This window comes from Epinephelus fuscoguttatus, linkage group LG14 (genome assembly GCF_011397635.1).
Source record: "Epinephelus fuscoguttatus linkage group LG14, E.fuscoguttatus.final_Chr_v1".
NCBI classification, from domain to species: Eukaryota; Metazoa; Chordata; class Actinopteri; order Perciformes; family Serranidae; genus Epinephelus; species Epinephelus fuscoguttatus.
In genome coordinates this window covers 30,023,097-30,048,490 of record NC_064765.1, presented here as the reverse complement: position 1 = coordinate 30,048,490, position 25,394 = coordinate 30,023,097, and the positions used below count along the sequence as shown (strand labels likewise).

The 25,394-nt window shown below is 41.0% G+C and overlaps 2 protein-coding genes across 2 annotated transcripts; one reads left to right on the top strand and one right to left on the bottom strand.

Moving 5' to 3' along the window:
* Nucleotides 1-1,923: 1,923 nt before the first annotated feature.
* rtn4ip1 (reticulon 4 interacting protein 1) lies at nt 1,924-18,477 on the bottom strand. Its single transcript, XM_049595216.1, has 9 exons — nt 17,923-18,477; nt 15,479-15,630; nt 13,134-13,202; nt 12,608-12,732; nt 12,189-12,237; nt 11,677-11,813; nt 11,139-11,322; nt 2,872-2,964; nt 1,924-2,240 (listed from the first exon to the last, which is right to left on the bottom strand). The coding sequence occupies exons 1-9, from the start codon at nt 18,203-18,205 to the stop codon at nt 2,115-2,117; spliced, it is 1,218 nt and encodes a 405-aa protein (XP_049451173.1). The 5' UTR covers nt 18,206-18,477; the 3' UTR covers nt 1,924-2,114.
* An 80-nt stretch (nt 18,478-18,557) lies between these two features.
* On the top strand, nt 18,558-25,087 carry qrsl1 (glutaminyl-tRNA amidotransferase subunit QRSL1). The gene is made up of 11 exons (XM_049595215.1): nt 18,558-18,680; nt 20,693-20,852; nt 20,927-21,025; nt 21,100-21,196; nt 21,315-21,476; nt 21,602-21,777; nt 22,620-22,732; nt 23,270-23,462; nt 23,592-23,709; nt 23,933-24,138; nt 24,537-25,087. Exons 1-11 carry the CDS (start codon nt 18,657-18,659, stop codon nt 24,740-24,742), a joined length of 1,554 nt encoding a protein of 517 aa, XP_049451172.1. The 5' UTR covers nt 18,558-18,656; the 3' UTR covers nt 24,743-25,087.
* Nucleotides 25,088-25,394: the final 307 nt, after the last annotated feature.

Here is a 25,394-nt window from a genome sequence, read left to right as displayed (position 1 = left end):
AAAAAACACCTATTTTTTCTTTTACCTGTAGTGCTGTTTATCAGTCTAGATTGTTTTGGTGTGAGTTGCCAAGTGTTGGAGATATCAATCATAGAGACGTCTGCCTTCTCTCAAATATAATGGAACTAGATGGCACTAAAAACAATCGTAAAACTCAACAGCAATGTCTCTGACCCAGTTACTCAAGATAATCCACAGACCTTGTTGTGAGCAGTTTCATTCATTATCTGGAACCACTTATCCTGGTATAGAGAGGGGAGGTACAAAGGTGGCCAGACTATCACAGGGCTGACACATGGAGACATACAGCCATTCACATTCACACCTATGAGCAATTTAGAGTGATCAGTTAACCAAACCTACATGTCTTTGGACTGTGGGAGGAAGATGGAGAACCAAGCGAAAACTCATGTTGACATGCAAACTCCACACTGAAGGGCCCCAGCTGACCCTTGGATTTGAACCCAGAACCCCAAACCCTCTTGCTGTAGGGTGACAGTGCTAATGGCTGCACCAGCGTTCTGCAGTCAAGTGCACATTTACACGCTAGAGATTGCTGTTGAATTGTTCAAATGTATTTTTCGCGTCTTTGAGCACCACAAGCTGAGTGCCACTCCGTATTATATTAGAGAGAAGGCAGACATCTCTATGGCCCAGTGGTGTGAGGAAGTTACAATAGGCCCCTGTGGACCCTAATGATGGGCCCAAGCGTGCCCTAGTTACTAGTTATGAACCACACACACACAGACAGAGTTTTAGGCGTATATGTTACCAACAGTATGTCTTACTGCTGCTTTTAAACATAAAAGCACTTGCAGATGCACCCAGCTTGTCAGTCTTGACAGATTTTGCACTGAAACTAGCTCCTGTAAATTGTATAGTTTCATTACATGATTAAACAGACTTGATATTGCACATCAATATACATATTACCCAGCAATCATCTGTATATGATAAAAACTACAAAAAAATAGGAAATTATTGCTTAAACTAAATGTTTTTTCATAGTTATATTCTTTATAGTTTATATAGAATAAGCATCTAGCTGTGTTATAGATTGAAAAAAAAAATCGCACCATTTTTGGTTTAATGTGATTTTTTTTTTAACAATTTATCCTATGCGAATGTGTCTGTTTCATTTATGATTGTCATAACTACTTGTGTCCGTTACATTCTCATGTTTAGGAGAAAAATACTATTTGTATTGGAATAGACTTAAAATTCTAGAGGGGAGGTTTTCACCATTAGCCCGTTCAGGTTTCTTACCTCTCCAGCACAATCCCTGCCATGTTTATTTTTATATACTTGTTTTTATCACATCTTTTGTGCTACAAAATTCAACTTCAAACATTGGCGTATTTCCAGGTGGCAATCAGGCCCCTGTATCTATATTTACACTCCTGCTATGGCCAATATCTCCAACACTCAGCAAGTCACACCACAACAATCTAGACTCAAAAACAGCACTACAAGTAAGAGGAAAAATATATATTTATGATTCTGGGGTGAACTGTCCCTTTAAGCCCCTATTTATGGAGCTTTCATTTTATCATGATAATGACACAAAGCTAAACACACATTTACACTAAGGAGGACAAACTGTAACAAGACAAGCTTGTTCTGAAATGTAAGAAATATGATACCAAGCAGAAGCAGCAGCTATATTCACTGGAGGGTATCAAGTTCATCATTAGCCGTACACAAATATACTTTATGAAAGAATAACACTTATGAAGTCAAATCAACACCTCACCTCAGACTTAATAAGAACTGAACATCATAACCTTCATGATGTTAGGATTGATTGCAGGGCTATTTTGTAAGACTGCATTAGTTTTGGCTAGGTGTACCTAATAAACTGGCAACTGAGTGTATGTGGAGAAAAATGACAACTTCAGAATCACTTATTTTAACAACCTTTTTTTATTTTTCAAGCCAGTATAAAACTGCCAAACACTGTAAAGCATACAACAGCAGCTGTAGTGTTTACATACACATTTTAGCGACAAAACAAACTTATTCTTGTACCTTGTTTGCCGCTTTGGAAACAATACGCTGAGACTTTGCGTTCAAATCAGTTTGAGTTTGTTCACTGAAAATGTAAAGAGTTAGTGCTATAAGTCCTCTCCCCCTTTGCTGATCTGGACCACTGTCTTTCCGCGAGCATGACCTTTCTCCACCTTCTCAAAGGCCTGAGGAACCTGGGAGAAGCTGAAGGTCTCCTCCACCACTGCCCGAATCTGATAAAGAGCAGATAGAAGGAGGCAGAGGTCATACAAGCCTTGTGTCTCAACTACTGTGAATAACAATATCAGTGAGGAAAGCAGTTATTGGTCGCAGTTTCCTTCAATGATAAAGTGCAAGTGAGAAAGATAGAGGGGTGTTATCTGCATAGATCATGACACAACCCTCAGCTGAACTGTATATTATATTATAATGTTATTGATGGCGCTACAGGATCAACAATAATTCATGGAGATGTCAAATGCACTCATGAAATCTAATGCGTTAGAGAATAAAATGCGCACTATGGGTTTAATTGAGAGTAATGGTGTGGGGAAGCCCTTCACCAATGAGGTTGGGAGACTGTGTATGGATGGTGCTTTTTTTCACGTGAATAAACAGTGCACAGCCTGGCCCTCAATTAGGAGACACGTATCCGTCCTGCTGCTGTCAAAGTTGAGGAAACTAAGCCCACATTCTACATTTGTTTGTTTAGTGTGATGCAGTGTCTGAAACCAATGCTGCAAGCCACAAATGTGAGAGTTGGCAATTGCCAGCCCTGATGTGTACATAATAACAAACAAACTGGAGGAAACGAAAGGAAGTCTGTGGTCAGCCCCTGAACATTTTATTAATCTGGCACCGTACCTGTCCTGCATCCACCATTTCCCTTATTTCATCCAATGCTGGACCACTAGGTGCAAAGAATCCCCAGCGGTAGTGAACCCCTTTGGCCAGGTGCTGCAAGAAAACAGAATAAGAGAAAATACATAACGCGAAATTAAAACTTGAGGAGGTGTAAGAAAACAAGTTGTGTCAAACTGATCATGTCAATGCGGAACATCTAAAATATACTAGTTTATCAATAAACTTTCTATTCTCACTACTTAGTTTACAGGCTTGCTATTTCCCAGCATTCTACCTGACTTGATGATCTCAGTTCTCTTAGTTCCTCTCTAAAGGACACATTAACAGTACTGATGACTGTAGGCCTGTAGCCCTGGCTAGTGTACTTCCCTATATGTGTCAAAGAATTGTGACTGACAGTTTAGAACTGTTTGTCTCCATAAATGTTTGTTAATCTTGCCTTATATATTGTATACGATTGTGTCCTTAATAAAGTCATTATTATTATAGATAAAAACTACATTACTCGACGTGCGCCTATATCCAAGGGTCTAATGTGTGTCAGGTGACTGGGTGGAGATGCAGCCCATCTTCCTTTAAGCCTTTAACAGCCAGGTAGGACTCATGACAAAAGGAAAAACGAGTTGACTCAATCTTTTGTTATGTTTGCACCTGTGCATGTGTGTGCGTGTGTGTGTGTGTGTGTGTGTGTGTATGTAGGGACCTCTGATATAAAGGAGTTACTTAACGTGTTTCCTTTAGGCTTATTTTGAAATGAGGACACTGTGACAACCAAGCCAGCTGTGGGCGCTCAAGTTTTCCTTTTATGAACAAAGTACACAGTGTTTGTGTGTGTGTGTGTGTGTGTGTGGTGTGCACAGTATTTTCTGCTTCCTGTCTTTACGCTGTATATCCCTCTTTCATTTTTTTTATGTGTTTTTAGGCATCATCACTCTGCTTCGTCTTTCCACATCAGCTCTATGAGAGCACAGCATGTCAGTTCTGACTGAAAACACAGTCATCAATACCGAAACAGTGCAAATGGAAATAGACACCTCCGCTGCGTCAGTCTGAATAATTTGTCTCAGATTGTAGTTGTGATTGGAGGTATGGTGTGGGTGTTAATGAGAAACAATGCTGTTGTAAATTAGATCTCCCCTGTGGGAACGTACCTCTCCTTGTCGATCTTATGTTACATTGTCTGAAACACAAGGTGTGACCATGAAAAACTAAATCAGCTGAGCCCTTTACAATTCTACTGAGGGAGTTTAAAGTTCAAAAAATGTTCAAATGTGGGCCACATGACTGTTCATTCAATTTCTGTAAAAATAGAACTCAAATGAGCAGCCATGTTGCATCTCTAAGGCGCCATGAAAGCATCACACGACATGACACAATATCCTGTTACACACACAGCAAGAAGACGGGGAAAAGGGTTCAGGATCAGTAGAAGAGGGAGACAGAACTGGACACTTTCTTTATACGCTGGACAGGAAGTGAAGAAATTTAGTGACAAGTGAAGGAATACAGTAGTAAACAAATATGTGAATAGATGTTGTGTGGAATGCAACGAACACCCAACGCCCCCCGAAAGATCTGCACGTACAGTCTGTTTCATGTCATACCTCTTTCTGCCAATGCTGGGGGCAAACCTCTCAGTATAACGTCACAGAACTCCGCTTTTGGCAAGAAAAAAAAAGAGAAAAGGGCAAGTCTCTCTGGGGCTGTCCCGGCCCGTTTTATAATCCTCCTTTTCTTAAGTTTCAAGTTCATGACTAATTCAAGTCTGGCGGCTCTGTGAGGTTGTACTTTAGAATAATGCTGCTTTGAGGTAAATGCTAACGTTTAACAGGTCATACTTATCACCTTCACCATCTTAGTTTGTATGGCAGCATGCTAACATTTGCTAATTAGCACTACATAAAAAGTATAACTTTGGCTAATGGAAATGTCATTAAAAACTAGTTGTTCATAAACCATTCAAATCTGACCTTACAATGGCACTACAGGAAAAGTCAGTGATTAGGATTAGTGCCCTGCATGGGCCTATTATCTGGGCCCAGGCCTGGCCCTGGCCTGAGGGGGTGGAGCCCTGGCCCGGCCCGACAGATTTTCAGAATTCTCATGCCTGAACCCGAAAAGGTAAACGGCCTTGGGAGAGGCGACTTTTTTTTTTTTTTTTTTTTAAACCTCCCATAACATGTAGGCTGTTAATGTTGCAGACATTAAAATAGTTTAATTGGGGTTTCTAGTGTGGCGTTAAGCTATATTCATTATATTTTAATTGAAAGGATAAAGTTAAATATGAATTTATTTAACTTAATGATTGTATTCTCCTATTTAATGAGAATTGTCAACTGTTGCTGCGCACTGTTGCAGCCGCATCGTGCACAGTCACTTCAAAAAACAAAATAATCAATTAAACAACCCCAAAAATGCTTCAAACACTTTTCTAAATAATCTTAATATTGAAAGGAAACGAAATATACCCAGATAAGGTCGGAGGTTTATCTAAACACTTTTAATGGCATACGTGGGTATATTTCGTTTCCTTTCAATATTAAGATTATTTAGAAGAGTGTTTGAAGCATTTTTGGGGTTGTTGAATTGATTATTTTGTTTTTTGAAGTAACTGTGCGCGGTGCAACTGCAGCGCTACAGTTGACCTGATATCGCAACAATTGTAGGCGGCTGGATGGCGAACGGGATCAGTAAAATATGATGAGTGACGTGCAGTGGAGAGGGAGTGGCACAGCGGCTGCTGCGTTCAGGTGTTGCCGTTTAAATTGGTTAAACACAAACACACAGCTCTCTAATTGGCAGGTTAAAAAAAAAAAAAGTCTGAGCCCGGCCCGTGTCCGAGGTAATGATGTGGTAATTGGCCCGAAGCCCGGCCCTTGAATGAAAAGACTGGGAACTATATAGTTCATTATTCATTTATATTGGAAGTTTTTATATCATTCTGTAGTTCCCAGTACTATTCCATATACTATAAACCTTTGATTAAAAGCCTAGTTCCAATCAAACGCCCAGTCTCTTTTACTAGCCGGTTGTGGCTACACATTTTGACAAATAAAGGCCTGTTATAGTTTTGCATGAGAGGAATTACAGGCCTGTCCCATATGGACGCATGTCCAAAATACGAGCCTGTTGAGTTCAGTCATTTAAGCAATTATTAGCCCTCTACCAATAAAGACATTGGTAGACCAGCAACTTCCCTATTCTGCAAAGTAAAATTACTGTTTTTATCAGTGGACTCTGGTGGCTTTGAAGAGAGCATAGATAACAGCTTCAGTTAGAGGCTGTCTGAGAGCAAGTTAAAGCGGGGAAAATATTCCACTGACTATAAGTACCTCATACAACCGTGTCTTGTGAAACAAAGATGTGAAATAGTTCAGTTGTGGAACCGCTGAGGAAAGGCTGACCAAAAGGATTTTTAACTGGGATAGAATCATCCTTGGGCAAAAGAGGTTTCTGTATTATTTTCGTTTTCTGATTTAAATGATATATTTAGGAACAATTTGCAGTGCAATATAAACATAACAAAGAGGGGACAGAGGTCCCTTTGTGCCAAGTTAAGAACTGGTACCCTTCCTCTGGCTATTGAAGTAGGCGAATATAAAGCTATCCCGGAGGAGCAACGTATATGCGTCTTTTGTGATCTTGATGTTGTTGAAGATGAATATCATTTTCCGTTTCAATGCCCTTCATACTGTGATTTAAGAAACCACCTGTTTGAAAAAATTCAGTGGAAAAATCCTGATTTATTTTGGTTGTCCGAAGGTGAGATGTTGCGTTGGCTTTTGATGAGGAGACCTTTGCCTTGGCAAGATTTATAGAAAATGCTTGGAGCTTAAGACAGAAAACGTTGTACCCAAAATAATAAGATGTTTCTGTGTTGGAATTTGGCTGTTCTGAAATGTTTGCTTTTCCTTTTTTGGACTTCTTGTTATTTATCTGTCATGTGGCCATCCAGGCTGTTGTTCTGTTTACTGTCTTGTAAGCCCATATGGGCTGGGCACCACATGGTGCACAACAATGGTTATCTTCATTGGCTCCCCGAGATAACCAGCTCTCCCAAGGCCGTTTACCTCTCCACTCTCCTGGATTCTCCGAGGTCATCTCCACGGCAACGGCCGTGTCTTCGTCATCAGTTATCAGACGGCAGAGACAATGGGTTGGTACTGAGTGGAGATGAAGTACATGGACTTACACATACACACACATGAAGACACATATAACACGCACACCCCCTCCAACTCAATGCCTTCTTGCCCCCCCCCCACCCCCACCCTTCGTCGCAATGTAGCATGGGAGGGTGATGCAATGCGCCCAAATGTGACTGCGTGCGCGCCCCCCAGTGTCTGTGCTGCAACACCTCCCCTCCCCAACACCCTCCCCCCCTCCCATATGTGCAAGTCTTCGAGTTTTCTTGTAATGTCTTATTATGTTGCTTATGTGCTGAGGTGTTTTTTTTCCTATTCCCACACTGTGCCCCCCTACAGGAGCCTAGTTTGGGAGTTGCTTCTTTTTCCCTCTTCCTCCCTCTTGTTCTCCTTTTTTCATCTAAGTAAACGGGGCACTGCTCATGTGGCGACCCACAGTTCTCCCGCTCCTGTCCTCCCCTGTTCTGTTATGTGGGGGTGGGAGGGGCGGGTTTTCAATATTTGTAGTATTTTTTTTTTTTGTATGTTTTTTAGTTTGTAAAGCACTTTGGGGTTGCATTTTTGATGTATGAAAGGCGCTATATAAATAAAGTTTGATTGACTGATTGATTGATAACACTTAAATAAAATCAATAAATCAATTAATCAATCATACAATGACACTTAAAATATCTGACTACTTCCTTTCAGGTTTTTTTTATACAATTATTATTATCAGCACTCTAATATACGTCACTGCTTTTTGCCATTGGCTGAGTTAGCAATTGACCCTTTGCTAAGCCCCGCTCCCCCTTAGTTACTGTTGCCACGTCGGTCAAGCTTTCACTCCTAGCATAAGAAATATGGAGTTTTCAGCAATATAAGTGAGAGATATTCCAAATGAAATAACATCAAATTTCTGGAAAAACTGTTTGGAGATATCAGAGAGAAGCCGACAGAAAGGTCTTCAATATGCATGTGAGAGCTACATTCACAATATCACCTGCTGGCGGAGTATAAATCACGAGAACATTAAAATAGAGGGAAAAGCTCACCAGTCGCAATGCAAGCGTCAGGCACCCCATGTCTTGACACTTGTTAAGGATAAAGAATGTTCGTGTACAGCAGGGTAAGTCAATATATGGTTTAAATTTAAGTTAATGTTGAGTTATGTTCCCTCCTTGGGGCAGACAAAGGGAGAGCAGGTAGCACACAAAGCTAGCGTTAGCTAACATTAGTTAGCATCTTAACTTGGAACAAACGTAGGTCTTTGCTGTATTCAGCTGTTGGTGTGGTCTTCCACACTTTTTTAGCCATATCGTCCTTGGGTCTTGGGCTTGGGGAAGGGGAAAAATTCAACAAGACCTTTGACACATTTTGGGTATCAGGTGTCTGACTTGAAGGTAACGTTACCGTATGCATGCCGCTTCGGCATATAAGCTTCTGCTGAAAGCTTGACGGACCTCTCAGTTGCTACACACGGTTGCTAACGTAGGATTGGACAGTGACTGATTAAGGGAGAGGCTTAGCGAAGGGTCAATTCCATTTGTAAATCACACAAAATAACGTGGATGAGTTGACCTGCATTCTGTGGCTAAAAACAGCTTTAATGAGAAGAGAGTTACAGGCTAGAACACCAAAACAATGAGCTAAAAGACAACAAAAAGCTCCTTAAAGCTAAAGAAATATTTCTGTAGATCTGTCACCACAAATGACATCCTTCACATTACACATAGCAATTTGACATAAAAACACTGATGAGAGCAGCTTTAAAAAAAATCCATAAATTTGGTTCACGATAAATTCCAAACATTTTAAACTGTCGTGTATGGTGTAGATAATCCTTTTCGATTTTTCCCCTGATTTTTTTTTCAATACTTGTGTCACTGTGGCCAGAGATAACTCATTTTTAAAACTACAGAACAGGCAGGATAAATATCTTCAGCAAAGCCCTCTGAAACGTTCTATCACATTGGAACAACTGAAGTTCCTCACATTACTTCCACCTCACATCCTGTTTCAGGTAGAAATGTGTCAACACTCAGTTTCCTTGTTACTGACTGTAATGTCATGGAAACATGCTTTATTAAGCACTTCTCTTGTATTTACCACATAGCACTTGTTACATGCACTTGTTACTCAGTAATTTCACCCAGCAAATGAGTGCTCCATCTGCAGAACTAAACACTCCTTTCCCTTACAACTTCTAGATACTATACATCTTTAATACCTGAACTTCTTCTTCAGGTCATTCATGTGAAACAATTTCCTAAATTACCTCAACTAGTGAAAAAAGGGTCAGGGTCACAAATCGGGCTTTAGGTGTAACCAGTCATTGAACCAAGAAGGAAGAGAGATGTTTTGACTTCGAACAACAGCGACATATGTTTGTGTCAGTTCGCTCGTGGATTGTGTGGTTATGTTTTGAGTGGAAAGACGTGGTGATGGTAATGCACAGATGTGACATACATACACACACTAGCCACAAATGCACTGCAAGCAAGCTTTGCTCTGCATGATGTTAATCGCTGCGGGCACGCAGACAGGATGCCACTTACACTGAATGTACTGAACTCCAGGATTGCGTATGTGTCGGGTAAAGGGTATTATACTCTAAACATGTCCTGACTATAACATCAGAGATGTGCTGTACATGCATAATGAAGTTAGATTTCAGGGGAGATGTTGTAATCTGAGTTACACAGACAGCTGAGACTGACTGAGAAACACTGTAGCCATAGTAACTGGAAAAATATCACAAAGTCTGTGGTATTGGCAATCAGCGGTTTCCTCCTTTATCTGAAAGGAAATGACTGAGGCATTTTCACACAGTTTGTCTCAATGCAGTCAGCTGGCATTTGGAGCAGATTACTGGCTAATCACAACTGTTGCTATGTTGTTTGTGATGGACATTTATCCACCTACTTGTTAAGTAACATACAATATTTTCAGCTGTTAGGCCAATTTAAGGCATTAGAGTGCTTTTTACATGTGGAAGGAATATGTAATGGCTGTAGGCTGCGTCTTTGACTTTGACCTTTCTTTTGTTAGATGCTATTTTCATATTTTTCACCTTGGACCCTATTTCCAAAGTTTTTATGTCTAAGTGACTTTAATTTAATTTAATTTTAAAAATTGAGATCCCCCCCCCGCCCCGCAATAATGTGCTTCCAAATCTGTGGCAACAGTTGGACAAGACCCTTTCCTGTTACAACACAACAATTCCCCCATTGCACAAACAAAGTCCACCAAGAAATGGTTTTGCAGTTTGGTGTGGAAGGACTTGACTAAACAGAGCCCTCACCTCAACCTCATCCAACACCTCTGGGATGAACTGGAACGCCGGCTGTGAGTCAGGTCTTATCACCAGTGACATCACACACAGCCCAGAGTAAGTGAAGGGTAAGGGAAACGCTTAGTTTGCTATTTACAGAGATAGCACTGGCGATCTGAACCGGTCAGTGATGATAAAAAGCACTTATACGGGATGCATTTGCCCCCATATCTACCGTTTTAGCTCATTTCGCGGCTGCCGGCTGCATCCGCCTCCCTCAATACTGAACCAATTTTAAAACGAGTTGTACCTATGAATACGCACACATACACATGGGGAAATAGGGCCCAGGTTAAAAAATACCAGTTATCCTTTAAGCACCCGAGGTTGCCACTTGTACCCAACCTAGCAAGTGTTATTGTGACTAAGCGGAGATATATCCATGTAGCCAGCTTTTTAAAACTTGCGGAAAGTCTTCCTAGCTAGACAAACAGGGGCTGTTATAGCAGGAGATTAATGCTCATGGTTTTGAAATGAGATGTTCAGCAATCATATTTGAGTGTAATCTGTGAGTGTCGACATTCTTTGTTTGGATGTCCACATACATTTGGCCATGTACTTTACGTAAGCGCAGTGTGGCTTAACTGAATCACCTGATAATATTGTAATGTTTGTTTTTGCAGGGACATTTTTAGACCAAGACTGTTGATAGAAGTGTGCAAAATGTTTTCCCAAGGTTCCCGTTTTTAAAGTTTCTCCAGGAATTCTTTCTTCTTGGCATGGTAGAGTAAGAAGAACTGGGTCCAAACCAATAAATCTCTGAATATATAATTAATCAAACTGCATCTGTGTTATTCTAATATGGTTACCTTGAGGGCTTTGGTGCCCATTGTTGCAGCAGTCTTCATCATGCCATCAGCGATGCCCAGCCTGTCGGTGTTCTGGAGGAACGGTGTTACGAGGGTGACATACTTGGCACCACTCCAAGGCTTAAGCAGAGTCAGCGCCCACCGCTCAGTGTCCCCTCCAATGTTATCCAGGATCAGGTCAAATCTTGAGGCGGAGAGGGGTAGGGTTGGTGAAAACAAGAGACACAAGCAGAGACACATACATGTGAGCATAAACAACAAAGTAAATGAAAGGGGAAATTTGTAGGTGTAGACAACAGAATTAAAGGGAGAGGTTCAGTCTGAGTGTGATTAAGTTCATTAGAAAATTGAAGTTTTCCTGCACTAATGAGCCGGCTGCAGCTAGAGGGACTGTGTTTGCCTTGGTAACAAGGGTAAGTCATTGATACATGCAACACCAGCTCCAATTAAACACCAACATGAATGAAAAATGACCATAGATGTGTGTGTGTCTGTTTGTGTGTGTGTGTGTGTGGGGGGGGGGGGGGGGGGTTGTCACTTCTCCAGAGCACTGAGCGGCTCCTCGACGGGTCCGGCAGTGTAGTCCACCGCATGGTCTGCCCCCAGGTCCCTTACAAACCGCTCTGCATTCTGGGAGCAGGTAACAGTCACATGGGCTCCCCAAGCCTTCAACATCTGGACACAAATGATAGTACCAATTGTTTGTATAATTTATGTTTAACTACAAAACAAATATATGTTTGGGTTATTGCAGGGAGCAGAATGTTACCCAATGTTTGAGAAGCAAACAGAATGTATAATTAATAAGATCGAGTGTTAGTCTGTAATGTGAGCTACAGTATTCAGGTCACTGAGCAAGTTGTGTAGCACAGTCTGAAACCTGACAGGCGGAAGACACTTTTTATAACACCGGTGCTTTTGTTCACATTTACACTGTGGTCGAAGGGTCTAAATATAGGTTTGTATTTACAGCAGGCTGTTCTGAGTGTTTAAAATGCTACATAACCACATAATGTGAAGAACATGCAACTCTGCTATCATCACACATACCTGTATCGCAAAAGTTCCCACTCCCCCGGACCCTCCAAGGATCAAAACCCTGTGGGGAAGAGGAAAAGCAGACGCGTACAATGAATGTGTCGACTATGTTTTCTACACTATTGTTGCACAGACGCTCCCTCATTAGGATTCATGTCAAATGCACTGCGGGCTTTAGCGTGTCAAGTTCACCACAGTGCAAAGGAGCATCTGAGCTGCTGCCAGAGAACCGCAGCACATCACCCAGAGGCTCATTATGGAGCGGGCTAAGCTTAGAAAGAGCACCGAGTGGAATAATTGGTTAGATCAAAGACAGGGAGCTTCTTTGGGGTGGACAGGGATTAACAACAAGTGGAAATTGTGTGTGTGTGTGTGTGTGTGTGTGTGTGTGTGTGTGTGTGTGTGTGTGTGTGACGGTGTTTATCCCTCACCGCTTCTTGGCGCAGTTGTCCTTACTGAGCCCACCGGTGTTGACCAATGCCGACCAAGCAGTGGTTGCCACGTAGGGAATGGCTGCTGCCTCTATGTGACTCAGTGACTTTGGTTTGTGGGACACCTGAGCACAACACACATTGATAATAATAGCAGTTATAAAAGTAGCACGGCCTCAACACATTACAGCAGTAACCCTGCTGAGTCACTATGAAAAAGCATCTGAGTGCCAGCACAACTGTATCTTATTTAGCTGATCTTTACATACCTTAATTTTTGTTTTTTAATGTGCATGTTTCAATTTTATGTAAGTACCAGTGAGTCACTTTAGAGGGATGTTGAAAATGATCAACCGAAACAAACCATAAAGTACAAAAAGGAAACTGTCTACACAGATCTGATAGTGATGAAAAAGTGATAAACTTCCATAGAGATAGAAGTAAACGTCAACATGAAACTGAGACGTGCAGCAGCACTAACAATATTAGCTCAAACCAACAATGTGGTCCATCAGATGAACAATACCTCATTGGCACTCAGCACCACAAATTCAGCCAAGCTGCCCTGCTTCCATGGCGGAATAGCTGCCCACACCTGAGGAGGACACACAGCAACACGACACTCATTAACCAAAGACACAAACAACTGTGTGTCGACATTTCTATACAGTTAATAGTTTAGTATGATGAGACTGTGCAGTGAAGTATCAAATCAAAAGTAGCACGTGTAATGTCACACAGTGAGTCACTCTATTTTAGCACTGCCTGGGTAAGTCAACAAATGTGTGGTTAGAAAAAGCAGAACATGACTTCATGAATTGCTAAATCTGCTCAAAGCCCCCATTTGCCTTCACACAAACACAAACACATACTGTACAGGTCATGTATCAAGGTCATTTAATGTTATGTACAATCTAAATCATATCCAAAATAAAAACTAGGTGTTAAACACATGGTTGTAAACTGAAATGAAAATTTCAATATGACTAACCTGTAGAGGGTTAACAAAAAGCATAATAATTCTAAAGGCGTTTTGAGGTGTTTGAGAACAGTTGAGGATGAACTGAAAAAGGCAAACATCAGGCAAACATCTCTGCACTATGTCTGACCCATGTTGCACTATTGTGCACTTCCCCTCTGCTAATGTATGACTTGTCTCACTATACGTATCTGATGTCTGTCAATGTTAAATCGCAGGTTGTGCTTTGTCTTGCTTCACCAGCACAGAAGTTAAAAAAAAAAAAAAGCTGGACCTATTAAAAAGGTAGCTTCATTATTTTTTAAATCTGAACCCAATTTTTCAATGTTTTTGTGTCTAACTGACCAAAGGAAACAGAATTTTTTTTAACTGGTCCGGCAGCCATGAGAAAAATTGCTCAGGAGTACTGGTCAGTGAACGGCCACTAAAAGTGCCTGTTTTTCCACTGGTAGGCTCAGATTTATATTCTAAGTGTCAGAAACGATCCCTACAGAGATAGACCTTTTTGTTAGGATGTTAGATTCCTTTTGTTTAACCAGAAGCAGCCCCAAAATTGCTATTCGCAAAGCCACCAGACTGCATTTAACATAAACAGCAAATTTGTAGTCATAAAACACACTGCATTCAAAGTTGACAGAAAAAAACCTCACAACCAACTCTGGTTTGGTTGAAATAACCCCTTAATTCACCCACTTAGCTGTGAAAACACGCTGGCTCTGTACACGTTAAAATGGCTGTTTATTTAATTAAATGCAGTCTGGTGGCTTTGGCGATAGCGATTTTGGGGCTGTCTCTGCTTAAACAAAAAGGATCTAGCTCCCTCATCTCTGTAGGGATGCTTTCCACAATGTTCTAAGACACTTGGAGGAATAATCTGAGCCTGTCAGTGGCAAAAACAAGCAACAAGGATGTGCATTCACGATGCATATTGCATCACCTCTACTGGCTGCAGTGCTCTGACTCAACACTGGACTAATTTCATAAAGTGTTATTACCTTTAGTCCCTTAGACACAAAAACATAGGAAAATGGAGGCCAAGTTCAAAAATACAGAAATTACACTTTAAATGATTGCATTTAGTTTGATAGAATTGAACAACTCTGAATAAAGTTTATTTCTAATTTACTTTTTCTAATCAATTAATCAATAAATTGACTAATTCCAGCTCTACAAGGTATTTTGTTTCCTTCTTTAATATATTATCAATTAAAAACACTCCAGGTTAATAAACAGCTAATAACAAAAAGTTAAATTCATCAGTTTGCCACACCGGTTTAATAAGACTCAACAGCATCTCACAGTTTGCTGTACAATCCTATTCTACCACAAAGGGCCGAGACATTAAGTAAAGACTTGAGTCACGTCATGTTTCTGAGCCAGGTGGAGATGACGGTGCATAATCCTGGTAGAATGATTGTTGTGACAAAGTGAACACTGCGGTCAGAAATGGACTAGGACTGAACTAGGTCATCTGCGGTGCTCAGATACACCGTGGTGTTGATGCTAAGTTGGCATTACAGAGTCTAATGTTAGCCAAGAACACACTCCCACACCACCAGCTGCTTGCACCACTGACTTGCTAACACTGACTTTACCATCAGCTCGTGGCATCACATATCAGCACACGTGTTTTTAGTTTTATCAATGTGCCTGAATGATCCTTATCTATCTTGTTTTATCTGTTTTTCAATACCCAGTTTTCACACTGTTACCACAGCTGAATGTTTTTGTTTACAACACCATGACTTCACACTCATACTTTATTCATACATGACTCACTGTGTGCAGGAACAAGTTGTTTCCGTAAACAAGAGGACTACCTGTATGTATAATGAAGCAGTTACTGAGCATACGTGCACACATTTCTCTCCTCTGCTATTTGCTTTGTTTACCTCATCCCTCTCCCTGAAGTACTTCACATCCAGGCCACACTCCATGATGACCCCAGACACATCCCTTCCCAGGATGAGAGGGAACTCGCTGCCTGACTGCTTGATATTCAGAGGGTCTCTCCTCGCAGACATTGTGGCAGCACCGTAGCCACCTGACAGGGAGAGAGTTTATGATTACACGTCATCTGTGATAATTTGCTGTAACAACAACACAAGATATAAAATGTTAATGTCGAAATGCTGCACGTATGGAGGCTGCTAAAATTATTATCTGCCGATTATTTTCTAAATTTATTGGACAATGTCAGAATATTAGAAAACAGTGAGAAATACCCATCAAAAATGATTCAAAAGCTTTAAAAATATTGCTGTTTGTTTGGTAGGCCAAAGATTGTTGAGCCACCGCTCTATCCAGTGCTTTTAAGAAGAATGGCAGGTTAGAGATTAGCACTGTGGCTCCCAGAATCAGTCAGAAATCGTTAAAAGGTTTCTCTGGTTAGGGGTTGAGGAGGCAGGAAGTAGGTTTGGCAGCCAACATCTGCTTAGACAATGCTTCAGATGAAATTTGTGAGGTACTACCTGGAAGTCAGTGTATGAATTTTAAAAAATAAGGGCCTGTAGGACCTGAGGATCAAGAACTTATTTTGACTCTATGAATCTATTCCTCTGCAAAAAAATAAGTAAAATAAGATGGGCTACTGGATGGTTGCTTTTGATTAAGTTCCGCTACAGTATCTAAAAAAAAGATAGGATCGTATTTACTGGTTATGCAAATGAAAAATGTTGCTTAATAGCTAACACAGTGCCCAGAGAAGACAGGCTTCATGTAGTGGTATTCGTGTAGTCAAACATGCATGTAAGGCAGGGACAAAAAAAAGACCCTCCAATATACAATAATCAATGTACAATCCAGCTGATGAAACTTTGAATGGATGAAATTTCCACTAAGCGACCTCAGAAACTATCAATGCCCTTTGACCCTTTCTATCCACCCCCACACTACCCCACCATCACCTTCAAGATCACAGAGGTATAACCGGCACTGGATGTGTGGGTGAAGAATGATGGGCTGTGTGATTCATTTAAGGAAACATATAACCACAGACACCGTCAGTGTCAGACCCTGTATGCCCACTGTTTAGTATGTTTTTTACTAAAAAAGAAGAAAATACCACCAATAATACTATTGATCTTGAATATGCAGTCAAATGTCAGATGTGGATTTATTTGTTGAATTGGGGTCAACACTGGGGGGACCCTATTCCCTGCCCATCTAAAAAAGTATAAATTTGAAAAATAATTCCCTATTTTATTCTATTATTTATCATAAGCAAACACAGTTAAACAGTATACAAAAGGAATATGCAATTATGGAATACATGAAAGCTACCAAAGTCTACGTAAATTACACCTGCGTCGTAACATATAAATAATGGACACTTTTCTTAGACTTCACGTGGACTATCTGACAAATAACCTAACATTAATTTTGATTGAATACACCCATGAGCACTATTGTTAGTCACTGGGAGAACATGTGGCTAATTAAAAACAGGTAACTTGGCTATGAGAGTTTACATTAGTGATGATTGATTGATTAGTACTTGCAAATTGGCCAAATTCCACTGCATGCAATTACTAGCCCCTTTTACACTGCCTCTTCAGGGTGGCAATTTCATGCCGTCATGCCGCCTCACCATTCTGTATAAAAGGTACAATTGCGTAATAGCGGGACAGAGACGTTTTACCTTTAACCCAGCATGTGAGGTGGTAACATCACTGAAACGAGGTCTACGTAAAAGAAACAGCTGGCAGGAAGAAAGCATGGGCGGGATGGGTGTGACGTTTTGACAACATGTTGTGCGTCCAACCCGCCACAAGGAAATTCAAAATGTAACTGATAGCAGTTAGCAGCTAACTCAAAAGAAGAAGAACAGCAGCTGAAAATGCCCACGAATTGGGAAAACAATGAGGTCCGGGAGCTCCTTACCCTCCAAGCAGAAGACAAGGTCAAGCGTCATATGACAGGGACAGTAAATTATTGTTGTTGCCATGTTAATGCCATTGTTATTGGTTTTAAAACACTGTCAGTGCACTAGAAGCTGACACTGTTGTGTTACAGGTCACTCCTATCACGCCTCTTGTGATTGCGCCATGCCTGCATGCTATCTAAAACTACTCACTGGTGTGGCATGATGCTGCTGTTGTTTTGGTTCTGTGTAAAAATGCAAAGGTAGCATAAAGAAGGGACTTGGTAGTGGCCCTTTAACGCGATCTCTGTGTAGAAAGGGCTACTAACTCTTTTTAGCAAAATATTAATTATTTCCACATCACAGTTTCAGTGCAAAATTGCATATTAATGTTAACATTACTTAGACTTGTGTGTGTAGTAGTCTGCAGGTGAAAATCTGGTGCCACTGTAAACATGCACTATTGTCACTCACCTCTCATGCTGACATCAAGTGGGTTCAGTCCTGCTGCGAACACTTTAACAATAACCTCATTAGGGTAGTCGATGATGGGGAAACTGGCATTTTTGGTGAACCGCAACACATCATTGCTTCCGTATTTATCAATAACCCATGCAGGCATAACGGTCCTGCAGCTTCTAGTAGTACTGAACAGTCTTGTCTGCCTGCCATGCCTGCACACTGATGAGTTCACACTTAGAGATTTACTGTGGTGAAACAACCACCTACTGTACACTAAGTGTCTCACAGAACTCATCTTTAAACCCCTAAAAGCTTAAATACTGTCTAATAAAACTGCAACTGTAAATTAGCAGTTCTTTAAATGTCTGTTAGGAATCCAACTGGACGGCAAAATGACAGTAAATCACTTATTTAAGTTCTTTAAACGCTACGTCTACATTCTGACCATTAACACTTTCTCCTTATATAAACATATCTAACTATCGATTTCGATAAATGCAATAAATCCAGAGTTTATCATCGTTTCAAATCAACGTCTTCTTCTTCAACCTGCCACTTCCTGGACCGGCGACTTTTACGGCACCCAGCCTCTCCACCAATCAGAGCGCGGTTTCCTCAACCTCTGTCCAATCAGAGAAAGCGCTGTTAGACGTTGGTTACTCAAACAAACATGGCGGCCTGCAGGTGCTACACACTGTGCGAAGGTTGTTGTTAATTTGAAAGGTTGTCTCAAAAATACTGTGAACATGCTCAGCCTGACAATAAGAGAGGTTAGTGCGACTATTCTGTTTTTCCTTGAGCGCACAACGTCGTGTTTGTTTTGTGCATATTAGCCGCATGTTGGACGTTTTGTGCTGTCGATTCATAACTTAGGTTAGCTTAAGTGAAATAATATAGACAATATGATACTCCAGCTTCCTTCACTTGGGCGAAATAACTGGAATATGTTGCCACGCAACTGCATAGTGAAAGAAACTACATTACAGCGTTTTATTAATGTAGCAGAGAAGACATAGCTTATTAAAACTTACTGCTTTATGAAGTTGCTAACAAAATGTGTGTGGGCGGTTAGCTGTCCCCTGACAGCTGATAATCTGTGTTTCTACACGCTGTTATTGTCCTTTAATATGGAGCACTGCATCGTGTTATAATGTCTTTGCATGTAATATCGTTATTTTCAAAGAAATGACAAATGAATGTAGTGGAGTAAAAAGCACAACATTGACCATTGAAATGTAATGAAGTAGAAGAATACTGTAAAATTTAAATACTTAAAGCAGCAAATGCCTCATTTGTACTTTAATGGTAACTAAGCCCATTTTCAAAATTCATGCACGTCACATAGACACATAGACAGTCCATAGACATGAACAGCTCCCTCCCAAATCCAACAACTAAACTGTTAAAACTCAAATGTATGATTTCAGTATGTATAGTGTGGAGCTGCTCCATAGACAGTGAATGGTGAAAGATGTTCTAGATGACACTGAGAGCAGCCAGGGGAATGTCTTGAGTTTATGGGTACTTTTTCTGTGTCAGAACTGAGAACACTACAATAGAATAAAGCTCATTTGAATATATAAAAAAAGAAAACAAACTGTCTGTGGGTCCACAAAGTCAGCCTTTTATTCATGAGGCTCGATCGAGAGGAGCCAGGCCTGCACAGATTCGATCACTGGCAATTGCAGCACGATGCATACTGGACTCAACAAAATAAACTGTTCATTTTTGCTGAATTTCAGAGATTTTGATGTTATTTGTCTGATTTGAAAGTTTATTCTGTTAACAGAATACATGTGTGACTGATGGTGAAGTCTAGCAGTCACAGGCTAAATACATTCATCATAAACTACACATTCTCTATTGTATATTAACAATGGACTGTTTAAATTATTTAAGTATTTAGTATCACAAATACTTGTGGTAAGTGGGATGTAAGAAATCTTACAGTAACATCTGTGCAGATGCGAAGCCCTGATTATACATGACTGATCTTTAATGTATCTTCTTGTATTTTTTTCCTCTGAAAATACTGAAATAAAATAAATATTAAGATATTATTCATTTATTTAGCCTATGTGGTGGAGGTGAAAGGTCTGCTCTATTTACATGAGAATTCATGTAAAATAGAGGTTGAACCATGAACATAAATTACAGATCACCTGTAAAGCATTTTAATAGGTCACTCTGCCATAATGAAAACAACTGAAGACTGAAAACAAGTTGACATATGGGTCTTATAACATTTTAATAAATCAGCATCAGAACAGGATGGGTGTCTCTGTGACTTCCTGTACAGACTGAAGGCTGCTGGAAACTGTCGGAAAACTGTCCGACTTCACCGCAGCTTTTTGTCACTGCCTCCTGCTGCAGCTGTTTGACCTCATCCCCTTTCCAGGCGAGGCGCAGTTCATCTCGAACGAGCCTATTATCTATGGAGCAGCTCCAGACTTCATACCTTATGACTGAACTTTACTAGGCCATGGAAATAACCAATTAGAATTCTTAATTTAGGTGGTGTTACCCTTAAGTTCAGTAATAGGCCCTTTTCATTACAGACATTTTAAGAGAAAAGGTAAAAAAAAAGCAGAGGAGTACAATAAGGTTTGCCAAATGATGCCTGGATTCTGTTTAGCTGCTTTCAAGGTCCTAATTTTGTGCATGCTGTCACACTATCACACAGTCATGGCTAACTGGAACACTTGAATAAAACATAGCAATTATTAATGATAAAGCCCCATTGAGTAAAATCTACCACTGCTGTTTCATTGTTGTTCTCCAGGTGTCTTTGGCACTCAGGGAGGGAAGAATCACCCCAACAGAACTCTGCAAAAAGTGTCTGAACCGCATCAAGAAAACACAACATCTTAACGCTTACATCACTGTGACAGAGGAGTTGGCACTGAAGCAGGCTCAAGAAGCAGAGACCAGACTGCTGCAAGGTGTGGACACGTGAGCGTGTATCCTAAGTATTCTGCCTAGAGTCAAGGGTGTTACTGATCTTGTTTTCCTTTAGGTGCCCCCAAAGGTCCTCTGGATGGAATCCCCTTTGCAGTCAAGGACAACTTTTGCACAGAAAAGATTAAGACAACATGTGCCTCCAGGATGCTTAAAGGTTTGTGTGAACCTCAGTGAAGGTTACTATGTCTTATATTTTCCAATGCTAACCTACTTTTACTTCTGCTACAGACTACACTCCACCCTACAATGCCACAGTGGTCCAGAAGCTTTTTGACCAAGGGGCTATCCTCATCGGGAAGACCAACATGGATGAGTTTGCTATGGGGTAAGTCCATTGTTATCAATGTCAGTGGCCTACAGGAAGAGACATTTTTTAGATTACTGATTGTTACTGTCTCATTTATTTATTTATTTATTTATTTATTTATTTATTTGTCTTGCAGTGCGGGCAGTACTGATGGGGCTTTTGGCCCGGTGAGAAACCCCTGGAGCTATGCTGCTCCCTACAGAGAGCAGACAGGGGCAGCACCAGACACTGACTGGGTCGTCACTGGCGGAAGTTCAGGGGGAAGTGCTGCAGCTGTGGCCTCACTCACCAGCTACCTGTGAGGGAACACATTCACATCCAGTGGTGCCATAAAAATGTCACAAAAAAATATGAAAATAATAATTTGATCCAAAATGTCATTTATAAATTAAAAAATGTACTGTTTTGGTAATTACTTTGCAGGGCTTTGGGTTCAGACACAGGTGGTTCTACTCGTAATCCTGGAGCACTGTGTGGTGTTGTGGCACTGAAGCCTACTTATGGTCTGCTGTCCAGACATGGTCTCATCCCCCTGGTCAACTCCATGGACGTCCCCGGCATTATAACCCGCAGTATTGGTGATGCAGTCACTGTCCTAGGTAGGAAACAACTGATGACCTGTTATTAGACAAATTAAACATCTGGGCCTCCACAAAAACTTCTGTTTCTCTTGAATATGGACATTCTACATTTCCAGCTCTTTCTTTCCAAGGCGTAGTCCACATGTACAAAGGTATTTTGGAAAACAAGGTTGTTCCCGCCTTCCCTCTCAAAAAACCTTCCTAACCAGGTGCTGTTTTAAAAAAATTCAGTCCAAATAAAAATGCAAAAACACAACTGAAGCGCTGTCAAGAGCGTGCAAAACCAACATATAACCCTAAACCTGAAGCAAAGAAGAAAATGTTGGCCACTCAGAAGCCTGACAAAAAGCTATTACCGTTAGGCTAACCTGGAGCAGTGACCTCTGTAGTGCATCCTGATGTTTCTGTTCCTCAATACAGTGGAATAGTAACTGTAAATTTCCGTGTGAACATGTACAAAGTCCTGTTAGCAAGGTTAGAGCCAGCACTATTTTGTACAGAGTGCTCCATGTAGTTCTACAATAGCACAGAATGAATAAATCAAGCACTCACTCTAGATAGGACCGTTCATGTTTTCATGTCAGCCACTGTAGTTGTCCTACACGCTAAGCATACGGGAGAAGTTCCACTTCTGTAATCCAACTGCTAGATGTAACTAAATCCTACACACTGGACCTTTAAAGGTACCGTGTGGTGTTTTGACCACTAGTAGTGCCATGGAGCCATATTTTATGAGGAACACGAGTGACAAGCAAGTGGGCGGCACACTTCTCATCCTGCCATGTAGACAACTCACAATTTAAAATGTTAAACCTCAGAATGGTGGACCTAACCTGGCATTTTGCTGATATGTCACACAGATATCCTCCAAGGCCTTGATATTAGAGACTCAACAACAATCCCAGCTCCCTCGTCACTGACAGAACTACCTGAATACTTTGATGTCAAGAACATCTGTGTAGGCATCCCCAAGGTGAGTTTAGCTTTGTATTAAAGCCATCTTCTCCTCTGTATTATCTCAGCATCACTCACACCATATTTTCCTTAAATTGGAGTAGTCACAGACTGAAGTGTTTGAAGGGTAGTTGCCAGCAGATGCTTGCAACGTATTATCACTTTAAATGTAAGATGTTCATAACTTCAGTTTTGTTGTAAATAGGAAACACCTGAAGAGTGACTGCAATCCCCAAGCTATCAGAAGTAAAACCTATGATGCGGAACTGATTTGGAGAAGTCAACAACAGAACAACTGTTTAGTCGTAGGCAACATGTTAGCCATTATTTAATCTGACAGGGAAAGAAACTGTCCATATTTAATTGGTCTATATTACAGTGTTTTGTCTCTTTTCAATCCTGACAAATATCTTTTTATTATAAATCTACTCATTTTTAGAGTAAAAACATTTCTCAGGGTACATTATATGTACATAAATGGTTCTTATTCTGTTTTGTTTTATATCTCTGTGAAGACAAATGCAGCTGCTTATCTATGTCTCTTAATGTATGTCAGGAGTACCACGCCCCGGGGCTTTCTGAGGAAACAGTAGCACAGTGGAGTCGTGTTGCTGACATGTTTGAGAGGGCGGGGGCGCGGGTGAAGCAGGTATCCCTCCCCCACACCCAGCACTCCATTGTGTGCTACCACGTCCTGTGCCACGCCGAGGTGGCATCTAACATGGCCCGTTTTGACGGCCTAGAATATGGTATGAACCCGTTTAAGGGTGCACTGTAGAGCATTTTGCATTAGGTGCTGCATCACACAGGGAATCTGTTGGATTATTTAACAGTACAAAAGCAGAAAAGCCAATGCTGTTGATTTCCTCTTCTGTCAGGTCATCGCAGCGAGGTGGACAGCTCAACGGAAGCCATGTATGCCACAAGCAGACATGAGGGCTTCAACGATGTAGTGAGAGGGAGGATACTGTCTGGAAACTACTTCCTGCTCAAACAGTAAGACAGCAGATTGCACGCTACTTGTTCAGTTCACTACTACACACTAGTGTAGAGCCATTAGTGTGCCATTTTATTACTATGACCTTTTCTCCTTGACCTTTTGATAAGCAGCTTTTTATAAGCACGGCTATTTGCCAAGTTGTCTTTCATGGAATGTATGTGACATTAAAACATTTTGGTGAAGCTGTAATATTTCCACTGTTGGCATCCTCACCCTCAGGAACTACCTGCACTACTTTGTAAAGGCTCAGAAAGTCCGCCGGCTGATCACAGACGATTTCAAACGCGTGTTCAGCTCAGGTGTCGACGTACTGCTGACGCCCACCACTCTGACTGATGCAGCCCGTTACTCCAACTTCACACAGGAAGACAACCGAACACGCAGCGCACAGGAAGACGTCTTCACTCAGCCCGTCAACATGGCAGGTACAGAGAGAGGAGAAAAAAAAGAGATCTGCAGTCAGAACCGTTCATGCATGTAGGAAGTGTGGGAGGGTTCAGAAACTTATATATTCTGCATGCATGGATACACACACAAATATGTACACCCACTCAAAAAACATCTTCCCAAAACTACCTCAGTTTAGTTAATATTTCTTATTTTACATCCTGTAACAGAGATGCATCGGAGAATGAACATCATAGTGAAATTAAAAGGGGAAATGATCATTCACAATGATCATCACTCTCTTTTCTTTGTAAATCCCTGAAGGCAAAAAGGCTCCTTCTTTTATCACTCTCCAAACTAACCTGTAACTAACCTTGAGATCCCAATCAGTGCCTTTCTCTCAACTTTCCTTCCACTCTATTTATCCTCACCCCAGGTCTCCCTGCTGTTTCTGTGCCAACTGCTTTATCAAGACGTGGCCTTCCCATTGGTTTACAGCTTATAGGCCCCGCCCTCCAAGACAAGAAGCTGCTCAGTGTTGCCCAGTGGATCGAGCATAGGGTTGGGTTTCCCTCCATTAGTGACTATGAAGACTCCAGTGAGAGCAGGAGTGACCAAAGAGAGCAGACTTCAGCTGTATGAAGAGAACTGTGGACACAAGGACTGTTGACAAAGAAACACACAATGCACTTAAGGTGTAACTATGATGGACATTCTTGGCTTGTAAAATGCCTTTTCCATACATTTTGTTGGAGTGTGAGCCGTCAGTCAGTGTTATGGCTTTTATTTTTCTTGATGGAATAAAGCAGCATAAAGCATAAATTCATTGTTTTACAACATGCACCATATTTTAATCTTAACCTGCTGCTGTATCTGTTGTCTGGAGGTGGTGATATTAAATATGCACGTTATTACTGATAGAGTGATATATGTCATTTTTAAGACAGCATCCATGCCTCGAGTTTTGCATTTTTGCCATGGCTGTCTTGGATTGCTGGAGCCACAAGTGACCAAATTTGGGCAAAAGGGTGGAGCTGACTCATAGACTGTGGTGATGCCTCGCAGACAGTCTGTCACTCAAAGCTGCCACCTAATTTTGCATAAATTAAAGCATTATTAACACCTAAATGGGTGACCCTCATATTGCAATTTCTGCACACATTATTTTGAAACTTGTTAAAAACTAAAATGCATCCTCTTCTGCAAGTGTATGTGTGACTGAAGAAAGACAAATTGCAGAAGAGTTGGGTAACAACTTCGCATGACCAAACACCAGCAGACCACTTTGGCTCAA